Source organism: Crinia signifera, chromosome 5 (genome assembly GCF_055691185.1).
Source record: "Crinia signifera chromosome 5, ASM5569118v1, whole genome shotgun sequence".
Classification (NCBI taxonomy): Eukaryota; Metazoa; Chordata; class Amphibia; order Anura; family Myobatrachidae; genus Crinia; species Crinia signifera.
Window position 1 is genome coordinate 132,097,557 of NC_139221.1, and position 20,111 is coordinate 132,117,667.

General features: G+C 43.1%; 1 protein-coding gene across 2 annotated transcripts in view; it reads left to right on the top strand.

Annotated features, from left to right (window-relative positions):
* Positions 1-20,111, top strand: part of PIGN (phosphatidylinositol glycan anchor biosynthesis class N) — a 369,004-nt gene that overhangs the window by 261,693 nt on the left and 87,200 nt on the right. For both annotated transcript variants that reach the window (XM_083188060.1, XM_083188061.1), the window contains exons 22-23: positions 7,573-7,675; positions 19,404-19,506. In XM_083188060.1, the coding sequence (XP_083044186.1) occupies positions 7,573-7,675; positions 19,404-19,506 (206 nt within the window). The remainder of the gene's footprint in view (positions 1-7,572; positions 7,676-19,403; positions 19,507-20,111) is intronic.

Below are 20,111 nucleotides of genomic sequence, written 5' to 3' on the forward strand. Positions count from 1 at the left end.
GATAATCTTGGGATTTCTAAATATATTGGTCTGCAATCTCTACTTAAAGAATACATTTTTTTTTTTTGTTCTGGGCTGAATTCAGTGAAAGGAAGCCATACTAAAGCCATAGACGTGTGACCTTCATGTCATCAATACTAGTTCTGTTTTAAAAAAATAATAATTTTGAACTAAAACCAGGTTGACCAGGAGACAGCTGTGTATGTCTTGACCTCTAAAGAAAGCAGCATTGGATAAAGATTAGTGATGGATGGTTTTAATGTTCCTTAGAGGACATTACTTGTAATAAACACAAGCATTTATTGAGTGCTACTGTAACTATGAATGCTACAGGGTGTGGTATATGGTCCCGACAGTCATTAGCCCAACGTCGGGATCCCGACTGGCCGGACTCAGACAGAGGGGAAAGCACAACAAAGCCCCTTGCGGGCACGGTGGCTCGCCACCTATTCTATTCTCCCTCTGTGGGGGTCGTGGATCTCGACTTCAGGTTAATAACTGTCGGTATCCCGACTGTTTGGAAACTGTCCGGCACCCAATGCTACATACTGTACTATAAGGTTGCTTGTATATCTCAGTGTTCAAGCTGTTCATCATCTATCACTCAGGTACAGATTAGTTCAAATATCCCAAAAGTGTATTCTCACATCCATTTTCACCCGGGAGAATAAATGGTGGGCCCTGAGTCCAGCCAGCATGTGACATACACCTTCCAACATTATATATTTTGATAGCTTTCTGTTGTTGTTTTGCGAATTCTCATGGCACGTCGGAAACATTATGCGTTTGGAAAAGTAAAGAGTGAATCAGCTGCTTTTCCGATATGCATTAGCTACAGGGTCAACCAGTGCCTGAAGGTAGAACAAACTTGGCGAGCAATAATGCATTGTGAACCCATAATGTGTTTCTGCATTTGGATTGCCTAAAGAAAGTCCTGTGTTGAAAACAAGCTTGGCATGTGCAAATTAAAAAAACAAAATACAATTATACTTTTTGTGTTTTAATTATTATATGAAGTAAGAAGAAGTGTGTGTCATGGTTAGAGTAAAACAATATATGAATAATTATATGTATATTATTTACATTTAGCTTATTATGCAAGAAACGTGTGTTGGTTATTACAAGAGCAATTGGTGTCCAGTGAATTTACATATATATTACATATACTGTATAGCCATCTTTACAAACCTGGTTTTATGGCTTTGGTGTCGCATACAGTAGCGTACAAGCAATAAAACCATGTGGTTCCATGTTACATGTACTTTATGTGTCATGCATGTCTGCCCCTCTGTATCTCTCATAAATATAGCCCTTCTCCCAAGTTTACTGTTACCCTCACCCTTCTTTCCTTACCATCACCTTCTCCCATTGGAATGTTTTTTTGCGGCAGTGGGTCTGAAACTGCACCAACTGGAGTACAGATTCAACCAGCACTGGGGCTGTTTTCTTGGTTATAGTGACTATATTTGCATAGTTAAATATTGACTGCTATGTACAGCATATATATATATATATATATATATATATATATATATATATATATATAAAACTCACCATAATAGTTAATAAGTTTAATTTATATAGTGCATTTTCTCCAAAAAGACTAGAGGTGCTTCAGGCTAACTTATCTTAATACACAAATAATCAAATAAATAATGGGGTTTTGGTTCATGAATTGAGTTTGCAGCCCATTGCCAAGGGACCACATTTCACTGCAAGTCTTACTGTAAAAACCAGTCTCTTAAGAACCTGGCAGCTGCTGACACATTCCAGCTAAAGTGAACATGTGCTTGTTTCCTGGCTTAAAGCTCATCTGCCAAATACCTTATGGCTTTTAAAGGTGATACAATCACCATCACATTTCCTGAATTAGCACTAAGGAAGCAGCTGTCACAGGTTTAAGATAATGAGCTTACCTGGGGTGCACGAGAAAGCTATGATCACAGAATGTTTAATTACAAATTAACCCAAATATGTACATACAGAATATCACCACACTTGCCAATCCTAGGAATCGGGTGCAAACTGCACTCACCATCCCCAGGTTTGGGTGCAGTGGCCTGTGACCACATGTATAAATAAAGAAAAAAAGAAATCGGAGGCTCCACACTCACCATAATAAATGAACTCACCTTAATGCACAACAAATCAATTAAATGGAGTTTTAGTTCATGAATTGATCAATGCATTTAAGCTTGCAGCCCACCACCAAGGGACCCCATTTCACTGCAAGTCTAACTATAACAGCCACACTCTAAAGAACATGGCAACTGCTGTGATTGCACCCCATTTTTAATTAACCATTCTGTTATTAATTCAATATATTAAAAAACCTTTATTGATTTTATTTATTGATTTTGGCAATTTCTCGGTTGGAATCAGAAATTGCAATTATTCAGCCTTTTGGATTTCTCAGATCACCCGCCTTGACATCTTTAGTATGGTGAATTGTCCTGCTATAGGATAGATCAGGGTTCCTCAAACTATTTTGCTCTAGGACCCCATCAAACAATAAAAATAATTACAGGACCCCAGCAAGTTACTGCAGAAGGCCATCACATCTCGTGTGTAGGCAGCAGACAGCACATACATGGCAGCATTGTGGAGGCACAGAGTGATGGGAGGAGTCTAAAATAACAGACAATTCAATGGATTATTCAAGCTCCTTAAATCACTGACTAAGATTAGAAAAGTCATCAGCCTGATGGTCAGCAACATGGAGTCGCGACCCCATGCTGAGAAGGGTGGGACCCACTTTGGGGTCAGGACCCACAGTTTGAGAACCACTGGGATAGATGTATTCATTTGCTCACAATTTGTTAACATTTCTAACATAAGCAATCTAAAAGAGAGGTATTTACCTGTTAAACATCTCTATATACCCACTTATGATATCTGCCAGTGAGTATTTCACTTCAACAATTGAGATATATTTATTAAGACAGAATGCATGTAAATCCCATCAGCCATGTTCCAAAATGTAGTAAAAACTGACCCAGAAGTGTGGTGGCTGTTAAAGTAGAAAATGAAGGAACCAAATGAACCAAATTAACCATATGTTTAACGGGTGTGGTATAACACACCGACAGTTGGGATTCCGACAGTCATTAGCCCGACGTTGGAATCCCGACTGCACAGCAGGGGAGTGCAACAAAGCCCCTTGCGGGTACAGTGGCTCGCTGCGCTCGCTACCTATTTTATTCTCCCTCTATGGGAGTCGTGGACCCCATGAGGGAGCAGTCGGGAATCCGACATCGGGGTAATGACTGTTGGGATTCCAACTATCAGTGAGTCGTCCGGCACCCATGTTTAACAGGCACATCGGGTTGCCTATATACTTTTTTGCCATGAAGTGTACTTGGATTGGAGACCATATAGTTATCCCTTGCACAGTGAAAATTTAAATGTTAACAACTTTAAAGCTTATTGCAGAATCTTAGCATGCTTCCTCTGATCTCTCATCATGGAATTTTCCACAGACATCTCTAGTCCAACATTCAACTAAGCTGAAAAGTCACCTTGCCTTACTACCCCCCCCCCCACACTTCTCCCCACGTGCCTCCCCTTTACATATTCATGACTTCCCCATAACACATCTGGCATCCACCAGTCACCTAATTGTAGCTCACGTTTCATCCCCCATTCGAAGCTCCAACTGCATATGGCTGAGTTAGAATAATACCCCTTTTACACAACTGCAAAAACCCGGGTCAATGTTGGTGTAAATGGGGTAGCTGAAAAGTCACCTTGGCTCACTATCCCCCCCGCACATGCTTCTCCCCACTTGGCTCCCATTTACATATTTATGACGTCCCCATAACACGTCTGGCATCCACCAGTCTCCTAATTGTAGCTCACTTTCCATCCCCCAATCGAAGCTCCAACTGCATATGACTGAGTTAGAATTACAGATGGAGCGCCTCTAGTTCTTTCCCAGGGACCGCCAGCATGCCTGCAGAGGCGCTCCATATGACTGGGAAGTGTGTGCGTCTCACACGCACGCGCATCCCAGTTTTCCCTACCTCCGCCGCCTTCCCGACGGGGACGGCGGTGGTGAAAGCTCCGTTGCCACGGGGCGTGCACGAGGGTCTCGTGCACCCGCGCCCCTGGTGAGAGCCGGCCGCTGGCGAAAGGATCGCCAGCCCCTGCAAGAAAGAGGACGGCTCCATCTGTATACCCCTTTTACACCACTGCAAAAACCTGGGTTTTTGCCTTTTGACCTGGGTCAACGTTGGTGTAAATGGGGCAGCTGAAAAAAAACGTGTCTCTTTTCCCAGTTCCTGACCAGGGCTGAACCCGGGGAGGACAGGGTGGTGGGTCAGTGTAAATAGGTATGCCAGGTCATCGGGCCCAGGGCCCATTTACACCAATAGGGGAGCCCAACCTCCCAACTGCAGCATCCTGCAGTCAGTATGGAGGTTGGGTGGGGGCCGCATACAGCCTCCGCTAATGGAGGCAGACAGCAGCAGACCCAGGGAGGAGGTGGATGGATGCATGTGTGTGGCATCCATTCTCCTTGCGGAAGGGGGCAGCCCAGTAGCTTACCTTGGTGCTGGGCTTGCCCCCAGCATGATGTTTAGCGGTCTTGGCGCATCATTCGGCTGTCCCTGTGCTTGGAGATGTCATCTCCAAGTGCCACCCCCTGCACCCATGTGCAGTGTCAATAGTGCCAACCCGGGAATATTCTGGGTAGGCACCACAGTGTACACTGGGCAAATCCTGGATCTGACCCGGGTTGGAATCGTGTTCCAAATACCGGGTCATATCCAGGATTTTGGTGTAAAAGTGGTATAACAGACTGGAAGCTTTAAAAGGAGGGCGGTGCTTGAAATCATTGCTCCTTTACTGTCAACTATGGTTTTCTGCAAGGAAATGTGCATTCATCATTGCTTTGCACAAAAATGGCTCCTTAGACTAGGATATTGCTGATAGTAATATTGCACCTCGATCAACCATTTATCGGTTCATCAAGAACTTCAAGGAAAGAGGTTCAATAGTTATGTAGAAGGCTCAGGAATGGCAACAGGAACAGGCAGGTGGTAAGGACATCTACACGCACTTCAATTTAAATATTTTTGTAGGATGGCCTGGTATCAAGAAGGGCAGCAAACAAGCCACTTCTCTCTAGGAAAAACATCACAGACAGACTGATATTCTACAAAAGGTATAGGGATTGGACTGCTGAGGACTCGGGTAAAGTCATTTTCTGAATCCCTTTCTTTGATTTTTTTGGAGCATTTATAATAATGTTTGTCCAGTGAAGGAAAGTTGAGCGCTACCATCAGTCTTGTGTCATGACAACAGTACAGCACCCTCATGTGTGGGGTTGCTTCTCAGCTAAGTGAGTGTGCTCACTCACAATTTTGCCTAAAAACAAAGCCATGCATAAAGAATAGTACCAAAACATCCTCTAAGGGCAACTTCTGCCAACCATCCAAGAACAGTTTGGTGATGGAAAATGCCTTTTCCAGCACGATGGAGCACCTTGTCATAAGGCAAGAGTGGTAACTAAGGAGCTCAGGGAACAAAACAATCAACAATTTTGTATCCATAGCTAGGAAACTCCCCAGACCTTAATCCAGTTGAGAACCTTGTGTTAAATCCTCAAGAGGTGGGTGGACAAACAGAAACCCAATAAAATTCTGCCAAACTCTTAGGCAAGAAAGGGTGTCCATCAGTCAGTATGTGGCCCATAAGTTGATTGACAGCATGCCAGTGCAAATTGTAGAAGTCTTGGAAAAGAATAGAATCAACTTTAGAATAGAATAGAATCAACTTTATTGGCCATGTGTGCTTGTGCACACTAGGATTTTTTTGCGGATTACAGTGCAGCATCAAGCAAGGATGAAGGGGGCGGGGGTGATTAACATACATTACATTGAGACATTACATGCGGGTAACACATACCCGCCGAGCAGAACAGCGCCTAGGCAACCATCAGCGGCGCCACTGCAGCAGCCAGGTAGGTAACAGTATGAGCAGGGACAGTACAGTTGTCACAAATGGAACACATACCTGCCGAGCTGCACAGCGCCTAGGCAGAATGGTCACATGTTGAAGCCTTTGACACTTAAGAAATGCTTGTCAATTCAACTTTAGTATACCATAGTAACATCTGACAAAAACATCTAAAAGCACTGAAGCGGCAAACATTGTGAAAACCAATACTTGTGTCATTCTCACAACTTTTGGCCATGGCTGTAGTGCTGATGCAATACAGAATGAGTCCATGAGGGCGTGATGTGCCTGGATGAGACCTCATAAAATAGCAATATATAATTAGAACAAATCAGCCCATGCCTAAAAATATTGGTGGGAGTTGTAAGTAACACATAGCACTGGGCGTAATACTAAGCAACATAAAGTTGAGCGGATTGTGGGCCTGATTAAGCTTTGGTAGCAAAGCAAAAAAGCATGCAAAAGGGCAATATCTTGTTGCATTGCAGATGTGGCAGATGTAAACTTGGTCATACACTACTGCAACCTATCGCAGCAGTGCATGGCCATCACACCCCCTCATCCTTTGTATTGCATGCTACCTCGTTCCGCCGCCACCAGAAGGGTGGTCCGACCTCTCGATCTCATCCGATGCGAACAGGACTGTGCAACAGATCGGATGTCAAACATATCCAATTTTGGACGATTTCTTGGCGATGGATCGGTTCAGATCGTCCCAAATCAGACTAGTGTATCTAATCTAGGAGGCATTAACATGTGCAGAGAGAGTTAGATTTGGGTGGGGTGTGTTCAAACAGAAATTTAATTTACACTGTAAAAATAAAGCTGTTTAACATATGTGGGCTACATGCAAAAGCAGCCAGTATTTGCCTTGTAGAGAAAAAATAGAAAATGTATTTGCTCCACCTTGCATACCAACATGGTGTGTTCCAGACACAAAATGACTTGCTTTTTTTGCTTCACTGAAATTGGCTCTATGATAATTTCTACACCCCACCTAATCTAGTATTTCTTATCTTTTTTATAATCTGGTTAAGATCATGATAGTTTTGTATTCCTGAACAATATTGTATATACTCTGTTACAAAATAATGGTGACATTGGAAAAAAAATGTTAAATATTATGTTAGCACAGAGAATTTGTCAGCTGAGAAGTACGTGTGCCTCCAGCAGCAGCTACTATTTTCAGTAAATTTTCCAAAAATAACATAAGCATAACATTTTCCTGACTCACAACAAGCACAATGTCCTCACTGTACCTTTATTGCTGAAGTTAAAAGGCAATTAGTGAGTAGAAACATGCTGTAATCACATTAAACCGAATGTGGTATGCCTCTTGCTGCTAGGAAAGCATGATTAAATGAGACAGCTCTGTCCTCTTGTCTCTGAAAGGTATGAAACCATTTTACAGGATTGATCTGATTTCCCATATGTTTTCTATCAACTCAGACCACTTGGCTCAGGTTAAACACAAGCAAATAAGGATAACAGGCAGAAGGAAGGAGATTTATGGTCTGCTTTTTGTTTAATTGGCTATATGCATAATGTTTGGCATGGAAGAAGCAGTGAAATGTGAGGTTTCTAATAAGACAGCTCCCTTTTTTTCTCTTTCAGCTTTTTCCTTGGTTGTGCCATTATTTAGTGCCACATTCCTGTTCCAGAGGCTCCTGAGCATTTTTCTTTCATTCATGTCCTCCTACCTTCTTCTAAGTACAGGGTAATAAACATTTTATTTCTTTTTTGAAATGTTGCAGATTTGTTTTAACTGTTCTTTTAGCATTTAATATCAGTCAAAAAAAAAAGCCTCACAGATTTTAAAGGTTAAAAAAAGAAAAAGTATGGTAAATATTCAAAATGTTAGTACGTAATCGAAAAGTGCATGGAATACAGTTTACCGGTACTCTCAGTAGGCTTTGAATATGGTATGGTCCAGATGGTGGCCTTCATTCACAATACACATTTATAGTTACTGAAAGTGAGCTCCATCACTTGTGAACAGGACAGCATATGTGGGAACGTTTTGAAGGATAGCCTCACAACATTCTATTTGATTCTTATAGTAGCATTTATTAAGTTCCTGAACAACTATCATTTTGTACTTGTGATGATAGCCTTCAAAATATTCCTGCAAACGCTGTTACAGAGGTGTCCGCATACAATTTGCCTAAATATGGCATGCAGCAGGAAATTGCTGGTGTGAGTTAGCTGATGGGTACTGTGCAACTCCATTAGCGTCAGGCATCTTGGGGCAGATGTATTAAGCATTAAAAAGAGATAAATGCAAGGGTGATAAGGAGTGATAAACGTCCAGCCAATCAGCTCCTTACTGACTTTTTTCAAACACAGCCTGTAACATGGCAGTTAGGAGGTGATTGGCTGGATGTTTATCTCTCCTTATCACCCTTGCATTTATCTCTTGTTAAAGCTTAATACATATGCCCCCTTGCTTTGCATCTTATTTACATCACTGAGAAAAAAATGCACAAGCAGACTTTTCTGATTAAAATCACATCTGGCATGACTAGCTTTGTGCTACTGCACCTGTATCTGCATACAAAATAAAATGTTAAAGTTATTTTGTACACAGATACAGCAGCAATCACACACAGAATATAGGCGTGCCACATAAAAATATTCAGCATTATCAACTTTTAGCATAAGCATTGTTTTGTGAACAACTCATATTTTTATGGAAAAAGTTGCACAAAAAGTCACTCGGAGCTTCCGATTCCACAGCATGGGCTGACCATAAGGGCTGTTTAATGTGCAAGGCGGCTAGAGTGTAAGTGGACACATCTATATGCTCACAAGTGATGGAGCTCACTTTCAGAAATTTACTGCAAATGTGTATCACGAAAGAAGGTATCTGGATGATATATTAAAAACTGATTGAAAATAAACTGTACTTCATGCACACTTAGATTATGTACTAAACTTCTGAATACCATTTACTTAGTCCTTTTTGTTGACCTTTTAATATCTGGGAGGTACTGTACATACTAAAAAAATCAGTCCTAAATGTAAGAAGTATAATATTATTTGTGGTACTCTTTACCTAGCACGGCGCCCATCGCGGGTACATTTATGTCTGGCCGCGACGCGACTGACGCGATGCCCGCGATTTCCCATTGAAACCCATGTTAAACATGGAAATCGCGTCGGTCGCGTCGCGGCCGGCCATAAATGTACCCGCGATGCCCGCGACGCGATGCTCCCGATTTGCCATAGGAATCAATGTTAAAAGGCCCGATGGACACGATTTTACTGTTAAATGCCTCAATGGACCCGATGTGGCCATAGGAAACAATGTTAAATGGGCCTTAGAGCCCAAATAGTTACCCTGAACTCTGAAATGGCCCCCCCAATTGTTTACGCCACCCCACGATCAACGTCAACCCGAAGCGTGGCGAGCGCAGCGAGCCCGCGAGGGGCGGCGGTACGCGTCCTCCGACCTTTTCATACCCCCACTATCCACGTCGGCGTGGAGTTGAGAATAGAATAGTGTGGCGAGCGCAGCGAGCCACCGTGCCCGAAGCGTGGCGAGCGCACGCGGATACCTTCACAGCTATACGCGTCCCCTCGCGGGCTTCACAGGTGTCCATGGCAACGCGGACACCTGTGAAGCCCGCGAAGGGACGCGTTTACCTGTGAAGGTATCCGCGTCCCCTCGCGGGGCTCGCTGCGCTCGCCACGCTTCGGGCTCGGTGGCTCGCTGCGCTCGCCACACTATTCTATTCTCAACTCCACGCCGACGTGGATAGTGGGGGTATGAAAAGGTCAGAGGACGCGTACCGCCGCCCCTCGCGGGCTCGCTGCGCTCGCCACGCTTCGGGTTGACGTTGATCGTGGGGTGGCGTAAACAATTGGGGGGGCCATTTCAGAGTTCAGGGTAACTATTTGGCCTCTAAGGCCCATTTAACATTGTTTCCTATGGTAAAATCGGGTCCATTCAGCCATTTAACATGAAAATCGTGTCCATCGGGCCTTTTAACATTGATTCCTTTGGCAAATCGTGGGCATCGCGTCGCGGCCATCGTGTGCACATTTATGGCCAGCCGCGACGCGACCGACGCGATGTTTAACCCCTTCCCGACATTTGACGTACATTTACGTCATGGCCGGGAGGTACTTCCCGACACATGGCATAAATGTACGTCATGAGTTTAAACTGTCACTGCGTCTCGAGACGCAGTGACAGAGGGACGATGTCTGCTGTCCCTGACAGCAGACATGTCCCTGCATGCCCAGGGGGGGCTGCGATGTCGCCCCCCCGTCGGCGATCGCTGTGATTGGCTGTTCAGTGTGAACAGCCATTCACAGCGTTTTCCTGTGTTACCAGCGAATCGGACGCTCGGTAACACAGGTGTCAATCACCGCCGGGCGTCAGGGGGCATGAGGGGGTCATCGGTGACGATGACACCTCACCCCACCCTCACCCCACCTGCCCCCAAGGCTGTGATTGGTCCGTGGGACCCACGGACCAATCACAGCCAAGGCGCGACATTTAAACTGACGGTGACTGCGCTGCAGACGCCATTCCGGTCTGGAATAGCGTGCAGAACGGTCACCGTGCCTGCCTGCCGTGAATACCGACCTGATCCTTGCTAATACTTACCTGATCCTTGCAAATACCTTACCTGATCACCTTATCACTGCTTGTAGCGTGCTGGACGCTTCCTGGATCTGACTTCCTGAGACTTCCTGCTGCTGCTGCAGTGTGATAGAGAGATAGAGAGATAGAGAGAGAGATAGAGAGAGATAGAGAGAGATAGAGAGATAGTGACAGAGAGAGCTATATTTTGTGTCTGCTACCCCCCCTTTTTGGGGGTGCAGGGGTTTTCTATATATATATATAACTGTCAGTGCTGCTGCTGCAGTGTCATACAGTGATAGATAGTGATAGATAGTGATAGATAGTGAGAGGTAGAGAGATAGAGAGATTTGTGTCTGCTACCCCCCCTTTTTGGGGGTGCAGGGGTTTTATTTTATATATATAACTGTCAGTGCTGCTGCTGCAGTGTCATAGAGTGATAGATAGTGATAGATAGTGAGAGATAGAGAGATAGAGAGAGATAGTGACAGAGAGTGATAGAGAGTGTATATTTTGTTTCTGCTACCCCCCCTTTTTGGGGGTGCAGTTTTTTTTATACATATAACTGTCAGTGCTGCTGCTGCAGTGTCCTAGAGTGATAGATAGTGAGAGATAGTGAGAGATAGAGAGATAGAGAGAGATAGTGACAGAGAGTGATAGAGAGTGTATATTTTGTGTCTGCTACCCCCCCTTTTGTGCTGATCAGTATATCTGTGCTGATCAGCAACTTTTTGGGGGCGCAGAGGTTTTTTTTTTATATATATACCTGTCAGTTGCTGCCAGTTGCACTGTCAGTTGCACCAAAGGTTGTGCACCTGCTGTCCCTCACTGGTAATCAGTGTCGCATCACTGATCACCTTTTTTTTTTTTTGTGAGTGCTGTGGGGTCTTTTTTTAATTTTTTTTTTACACACACTGATTTTGTGGGTGTCCTGTGGCCACTGTGCGCCGATCAGTGACGTACATCACTGATCAGCTTTTTCGGCACAGGGTTGATCAATTTTTTTTTTTTTTTGATCAGATTCCTGTTGCCTTTGAGCGCTGTTCAGTGACAGACGTTACTGACCAACATCTGTGCTCAATTTTTGGCGCAGGACCTTTTTTTTTTTTTTTAACCCCTTCAATTTTTTATTTTTAACCCCTTCATTTTTTTTTTTTTTATTGGTATAAAGTATTTTTTTCTTTCTGCACCACATACACACTACATACCCCCCGGATTGAAATAAAGTTTGTACCCCCCCCCCTACACTATACACGTGTTGAAACATTTCACTACCAGTAACACAAAAATAAAAATGGCATCCCAAATGTCCTCCCAAATGTCCTCCCAAATGTCCTCCCAGTCATCCAGGAGAATGTATTCAGTGGAGGAGGCATATGCCATGCTTGCCTCTGACTCTGACACAGGCAGTGATGCAAGCGGGGAATTTGAAGGATTCGTCTTAAGCTCCTCTTCCTCCTCTGGTGATGAGGGACCCCCTCAAAGACGCCCCCGTAGATCAGCTGAGATTCCCCCCCCAATAATTGATCTAGTATGGACCCCACCACCAGACAATTTTGAGCCCCAGGTTCCTGAGTTTTTGGCCATGCCAGGAATCCAATTTGATTCCACAGGTCTCAGAGAAATTGACTTTTTCAAATTATTTTTCTCTGATGATTTTATAAATTTAATGGTGGACCAAACTAATTTATATGCCCAGCAGTTTATTGCTCAAAACCCCACGTCATCATTTGCTAGGTGGACCCCTGTAGATGCAGTAGAGATGATGACGTTTTGGGGTCTGGTGTTTCATATGGGCATAGTAAAAAAGCCAGAAATTAGGCAATATTGGAGTACAGATGTTCTGTACAGTACTCCATTTTACCGTATGGCCATGCCCCGGACTCGATTTGAGACAATTCTTAAATTTATACATTACACCGATAATGCACAGTGCCCACCCAGAGATGATCCCACCTTTGACCGGCTATTCAAAGTCAGGCCGGTCATTGATCATTTCAGTGCCAAATTTGAAGAGGTGTACATCCCTGAAAAATTTATTTGTATCGACGAGTCCCTTATACATTTTAAAGGAAGGGTTAAATTCCGCCAGTACCTTCCCAGTAAGAGGGCAAGGTATGGCATAAAAATGTATAAACTGTGTGAAAGCACCTCAGGGTACACCCACAGGTTTAGGGTTTATGAAGGGAAGGATTCAAGAATTCAACCGCCAGAATGCCCCCCCTCCCTCGTAGGTGTTAGTGGGAAAATTGTCTGGGATTTAGTGCACCCCTTCCTGGATAAAGGTTATCACCTCTATGTGGATAACTTTTACACTAGCATCCCCCTGTTTAAGGCCCTTGGTTCAAGAGGTACAGCAGCTTGCGGTACTGTGCGCAAGAACCAAAGAGGCCTCCCAAAAACGCACATTGCCCAAGTAATGAGAAGGGGTGAAAGCAGGGGAAGATGCAACGAAAATATGTTGTTGGTCAAATATAAGGACAAGAGGGATGTCCTTATACTGACAACAATTCACGGAGACAGTACCACCTCCGTCCCTGTACGAGGTACCAGTACCCACACCTCCAAACCTAATTGTATCCTGGATTACAATAGGTACATGGGCGGAGTGGATCTTTCAGATCAGGTACTGAAGCCGTACAGTGCCCTGCGGAAAACAAAAATCTGGTACAAGAAGGTGGCCGTGTATATCATCCAGATGGCACTGTATAACGCTTACGTGCTATTCCGTTCTACCGGCCAGAGGGGGACATTTATGCACTTTCAAGAGGAAGTCATAAAGGGCCTAATATTTGGGAACCAGCAGGCAGAGGGCCCCAGTACTTCTAGTACTGGCCCCCGTATTGTACCAGGGCAGCATTTTCCTGATGAAATCCCCTCCACTGGAAAAAAGGGCAGGACACAAAAAAGGTGCAAAGTTTGCTATAAAAAGGGAATAAGAAAGCAAACTATTTTCCAGTGTGACACTTGCCCCGACAAACCCGGCCTATGTATAAAGGAGTGTTTTAAAATATACCACACATCTATGGAATATTAGGTTCATAATTTCACCGTGCTTCGGGGGTCTTGCTAATGCCACATAGCACCCACCATTCATTCCACCAGAATCTGAGCCGCAAAATCCAAAAATCACTCCTTCCCTTCTGAGTCCTGCCATGCACCCAACTGGTATTTTTTGGTCACATGTGAGGCATTGCCGTACTCGGGAGAAATTGGGGCACAGATTTTGGGGTGCTTTGTCTCCTTCATTCCTTGTGAAAATGAAAAATTTTGAGCCAGAACTGCATTTTTGTGTAAAAAAATGTAATTTTTCATGTTCACTGCCCAGTTTTATCAAAATTGGTGAAACCCCTGGGGGTTTGAAATGTACACTATACCCCTAGATGAATTCCCTGAGGGGTGTAGTTTGCAAAATGGGGTCACTTGTGGGGGGGTTCCACTGTATTGGTGCTTTGGGGGTCTTGCTAATGCGACATAGCACCCACCATCATTCCACCAGAATTTGTGCTGCAAAATCCAAATATCACTCCTTCCCTTCTGAGTCCTGCCACTTTTTGGTCACACATGAGGCATTGCCGTACTCGGGAGAAATTGGGGCACAGATTTTGGGGTGCTTTGTCTCCTTCATTCCTTCTGAAAATGAAAAATTTTGAGCCAGAACTGCATTTTTGTGTAAAAAAATGTAATTTTTCATTTTCACTGCCCACTTGTATCAAAATTGGTGAAACCCCTGGGGGTTTGAAATGTACACTATACCCCTAGATGAATTCCCTGAGGGGTGTAGTTTGCAAAATGGGGTGACTTGTGGGGGGGTTCCACTGTATTGGTGCAACATAGCACCCACCATTCATTCCACCAGAATCTGTGCTGCAAAATCCAAAAATCACTCCTTCCCTTCTGAGTCCTGCCATGCACCCAACTGGTATTTTTTGGTCACATGTGAGGCATTGCCGTACTCGGGAGAAATTGGGGCACAGATTTTGGGGTGCTTTTTCTCCTTCATACCTTCTGAAAATGAAAAATTTTGAGCCAGAACTGCATTTTTGTGTAAAAAATGTAATTTTTCATGTTCACTGCCCACTTGTATCAAAATTGGTGAAACCCCTGGGGGTTTGAAATGTACACTATACCCCTAGATGAATTCCCTGAGGGGTGTAGTTTGCAAAATGGGGTCACTTGTGGGGGGGTTCCACTGTATTGGTGCTTGGGGGGTCTTGCTAATGCGACATAGCACCCACCAAAATTCCACCAGAATCTGAGCTGCAAAATCCAAAAATCACTCCTTCCCTTTTGAGTCCTGCCATGCACCCAACTGGTATTTTTTGGTCACATGTGAGGCATTGCCGTACTCGGGAGAAATTGGGGCACAGATTTTGGGGTGCTTTTTCTCCTTCATACCTTCTGAAAATGAAAAATTTTGAGCCAGAACTGCATTTTTGTGTAAAAAATGTAATTTTTCATGTTCACTGCCCACTTGTATCAAAATTGGTGAAACCCCTGGGGGTTTGAAATGTACACTATACCCCTAGATGAATTCCCTGAGGGGTGTAGTTTGCAAAATGGGGTCACTTGTGGGGGGGTTCCACTGTATTGGTGCTTGGGGGGTCTTGCTAATGCGACATAGCACCCACCAAAATTCCACCAGAATCTGAGCTGCAAAATCCAAAAATCACTCCTTCCCTTTTGAGTCCTGCCATGCACCCAACTGGTATTTTTTGGTCACATGTGAGGCATTGCCGTACTCGGGAGAAATTGGGGCACAGATTTTGGGGTGCTTTTTCTCCTTCATACCTTCTGAAAATGAAAAATTTTGAGCCAGAACTGCATTTTTGTGTAAAAAATGTAATTTTTCATGTTCACTGCCCACTTGTATCAAAATTGGTGAAACCCCTGGGGGTTTGAAATGTACACTATACCCCTAGATGAATTCCCTGAGGGGTGTAGTTTGCAAAATGGGGTGACTTGTGGGGGGGTTCCACTGTATTGGTGCTTGGGGGGTCTTGCTAATGCGACATAGCACCCACCAAAATTCCACCAGAATCTGAGCTGCAAAATCCAAAAATCACTCCTTCCCTTCTGAGTCCTGCCATGCACCCAAATGGTATTTTTTGGTCACATGTGAGGCATTGCCGTACTCGGGAGAAATTGGGGCACAGATTTTGGGGTGCTTTGTCTCCTTCATACCTTCTGAAAATGAAAAATTTTGAGCCAGAACTGCATTTTTGTGTAAAAAAATGTAATTTTTCATTTTCACTGCCCACTTGTATCAAAATTTATTGAAACCCCTGGGGGTTTGAAATGTACACTATACCCCTAGATGAATTCCCTGAGGGGTGTACTTTGCAAAATGGGGTGACTTGTGGGGGGGTTCCACTGTATTGGTGCAACATAGCACCCACCATTCATTCCACCAAAATCTGTGCTGCAAAATCCAAAAATCACTCCTTCCGTTCTGAGTCCTGCCATGCACCCAACTGGTATTTTTTGGTCACATGTGAGGCATTTCCGTACTCGGGAGAAATTGGGGCACAGATTTTGGGGTGCTTTTTCTCCTTCATACCTTCTGAAAATGAAAAATTTTGAGCCAGAACTGCATTTTTGTGTAAAAAAATGTAATTTTTCATTTTCACTGCCCACTTGTATCAAAATTGGTGAAACCCCTGGGGGTTTGAAATGTACACTATACCCCTAGATGAATTCCCTGAGGGGTGTAGTTTTCAAAATGGGGTGACTTGTGGGGGGGTTCCACTGTATTGGTGCTTGGGGGGGTCTTGCTAATGCGACATAGCACCCACCAAAATTCCACCAGAATCTGAGCCGCAAAATCCAAAAATCACTCCTTCCGTTCTGAGTCCTGCCATGCACCCAACTGGTATTTTTTGGTCACATGTGAGGCATTTCCGTACTCGGGAGAAATTGGGGCACATATTTTGGGGTGCTTTTTCTCCTTCATACCTTCTGAAAATGAAAAATTTTGAGCCAGAACTGCATTTTTGTGTAAAAAAATGTAATTTTTCATTTTCACTGCCCACTTGTATCAAAATTGGTGAAACCCCTGGGGGTTTGAAATGTACACTATACCCCTAGATGAATTCCCTGAGGGGTGTACTTTGCAAAATGGGGTGACTTGTGGGGGGGTTCCACTGTATTGGTGCAACATAGCACCCACCATTCATTCCACCAGAATCTGTGCTGCAAAATCCAAAAATCACTCCTTCCCTTCTGAGTCCTGCCATGCACCCAACTGGTATTTTTTGGTCACATGTGAGGCATTGCCGTACTCGGGAGAAATTGGGGCACAGATTTTGGGGTGCTTTTTCTCCTTCATACCTTCTGAAAATGAAAAATTTTGAGCCAGAACTGCATTTTTGTGTAAAAAAATGTAATTTTTCATTTTCACTGCCCACTTGTATCAAAATTGGTGAAACCCCTGGGGGTTTGAAATGTACACTATACCCCTAGATGAATTCCCTGAGGGGTGTAGTTTTCAAAATGGGGTGACTTGTGGGGGGGTTCCACTGTATTGGTGCTTTGGGGGTCTTGCTAATGCGACATAGCACCCACCAAAATTCCACCAGAATCTGAGCTGCAAAATCCAAAAATCACTCCTTCACTTCTGAGTCCTGCCATGCACCCAACTGGTATTTTTTGGTCACATGTGAGGCATTGCCGTACTCGGGAGAAATTGGGGCACAGATTTTGGGGTGCTTTGTCTCCTTCATACCTTCTGAAAATGACAAATTTGGAGCCAGAACTGTATTTTTGTGTAAAAAAAATAATTTTTCATTTTCACTGCCCAGTTGTACCACAATTGGTGAAACCCCTGGGGGTTTGAAATGTACACTATACCCCTAGATGAATTCCCTGAGGGGTGTAGTTTGCAAAATGGGGTCACTTGTGGGGGGGTTCCTAACTTTTAGCATCTTATGGTGCCTAGAAACCTACATGGTGCCTAAAAAATAATCTCATAAAAAGGAGGCTCCAAAATCAAGTAGGTGCTCCTTCTATTATGAAGCCTGTGGTTTGGTCACCGTGCACACTAGGGCCACATATAGGATATTTATGAAAACAAAAGAATTGGGGGAATCAATTTTCAGTCACATTTCTCTAGTAAAATGTACTGTGTTCCTTAGAAAAATGTATTAAAATTGCAAATCTGCAAAAAAAAAGAAATTTTGAAATTTCACCTACACTTTGTTTTAATTCCTGTGAAACACCTAAAGGGTTAACAAACTTCCAAAATGCTGTTTTGAATACTGTGAGGGGTGCAGTTTTTGAAATGGCATCATTTATGGGGGTGTCTCACATACAAGTCCCTCAAAGTCACATCAGAACTGAACTGGTCCCTAAAAAAATCAGTGTTTGAAATTTTCTTGAAAATTTGAGAATTTGCTATTCATATTGTAAGCCTCCTAGTGTCCCAAAAAATTAAAAGGAAGTTGAAATAATGATGTCAACATAAAGTAGACATATGGTCTATGTTAGTTATTCACTATTTTGAGTGGTAAGATTATTTGTCTCACAAGCAGAAAATTTAACATTTTGCAAATCGCTAAATTTTCCATTTTTTCACGATATTTTGGTATTTTTCACAAAAAAACACAGACTGTATCGACCCAAATTTACCACTAATTTGAAGTACAATGTGTCACGAAAAAACAATCTCAAAATCACTGGGATAAGTAAAAGCAAAAAAAAGTTATCCCCACTTAAGTGAGACATGTCAGATTTGAAAAAAAGGGCTCTGTCAGGAACGCAAAAACTGGCTCTGTCAGGAAGGGGTTAACATGGTTTTCAATGGGGAAATCGTGGAAATCGCGTCGGTCGCGTCGCGGCCGGGCATCTTTAGCCCGCATACGACGCGACCGACGCGATTTTTTACCTCACGATGCCCACGATCAAGATCGTGGGCGCCGTGCTAGGTAAAGAGTACCTTATTTGTTAACAGGTGTCTTGTTTTTAGATTTTAAAGCAGGCATTCCCAACCTCGATCCTCAAGGCACACTAGGGTCATTCCATGAAAACAAACGTTACATTTGGACTAAACAGTTCATGTGAAATATATATTTTTAAGCATGTGTTTCGATTAAGTAAATGTTGTTTGTATGGTACATGATATGCTTTAATTTTGATGCAAAGCTTGTTATGAAAACTGGTAACAAACGTTACGTGAAAAGGCTGTTTTCATGGAATTACCCACTAAAGGTGCGTAGAAACTGGCCGATACATGGACGCACCATCGGCCAGTGTGTACCATCGTGCAACAAAGCTGATACCCAATATATTTAAAGATATACTCTATTGGCGCATGGTGCTGTGTGTACGGGCAATCCGCCGACCGCCCATACAGCCACGCTGAGAGCCGCCGGTGATTGACAGCTCCATTGATCTGCAGATATGTAGATATATCTGCTAGTGTGTATCCAGCTTTACAGTGCAGGTTTTAGTGATATCCAGGCTTTGAGCACAGGTGACCTAATTAGTAACTGAGTTATTTTGATTTAAACATCTGTGCTGAAGCCTGGATATCGCTAAAACCTGCATTGTGGGTGTGCCTTTAAAAACCATGGTTGGGAATGCCTGGCTTAAAGAAAACAGTAACAGTCATTTGAGCAGCGTATGATGAATAATAGAATGTTGGAAATATTTCTAATACTGTACGTGCTTTTCTTTGTAACAATTCTCCTCTAGTGAATTGAGTCTTGCAGACTACAAGCAAGCTAGTGGAGTAGAAAAATAACATTTCATTGCAGTTTTTTGCATTTCAAACACAGAATGACATATTTGTTGTTTTTCTTGCATGTAACATTGCTAATGTCTTGCAAACTCTTTGTGATTTTGTTTTTTAACCTAGGTATGAAGCTTTTTTCCCTGTGGCGCTGTCATGTTTGATGTTTGTGTGGATATTTATAGAGCAAGAAAATCTAGTAAAGCATGGCTTTTCATTCAAGCAAAAGGTACAACATAAGGTTTTTGTCATTTCATGATTCTTGTTATGTACATAAAGTTTTATTTAAAGACCTAGGAAATGTATAATATATGTTCTCACCAGTGATCGATTTTACCTTTTAACCCCGCTCAGTGGGCCAGATGTACTAAGCTTAAAAAGTGATCAAATGGAAAGTGATAAAGTGCCAGCCAATCAGCTCATATCTGTCATATCACAGGCTGTGTTGGTTGGTGGTTTATCACTCTCCATTTTTTTCACTTTTCAAGGGTTTTATATTGCTCCCAGTGTCAGCGAAACTAGTTGCACTCTGTAAAACTGCACTGGCTTCACTGTGACTGGCAGTGACTCCCCACCTGTAAGCCACTCACATTACAGGCATTCCCATTGGGAGGTGTTACCTCTGTCTAAAAAATGTAGACATTCTACATTCTCTATGACTTTTTTTTATCAAAATGTCTCATACTTTAATTCATTATTTTAAATGCTCAAATAATCTTCTAAAATCGACATTAAAATGTCAAAATATACTCACCTCAACGTCTGTATAATAACTTTTCACAAATGATGCCGGGTTCATTTATTATTGTGAGAAAGGCATGTCATGGCTTGTGT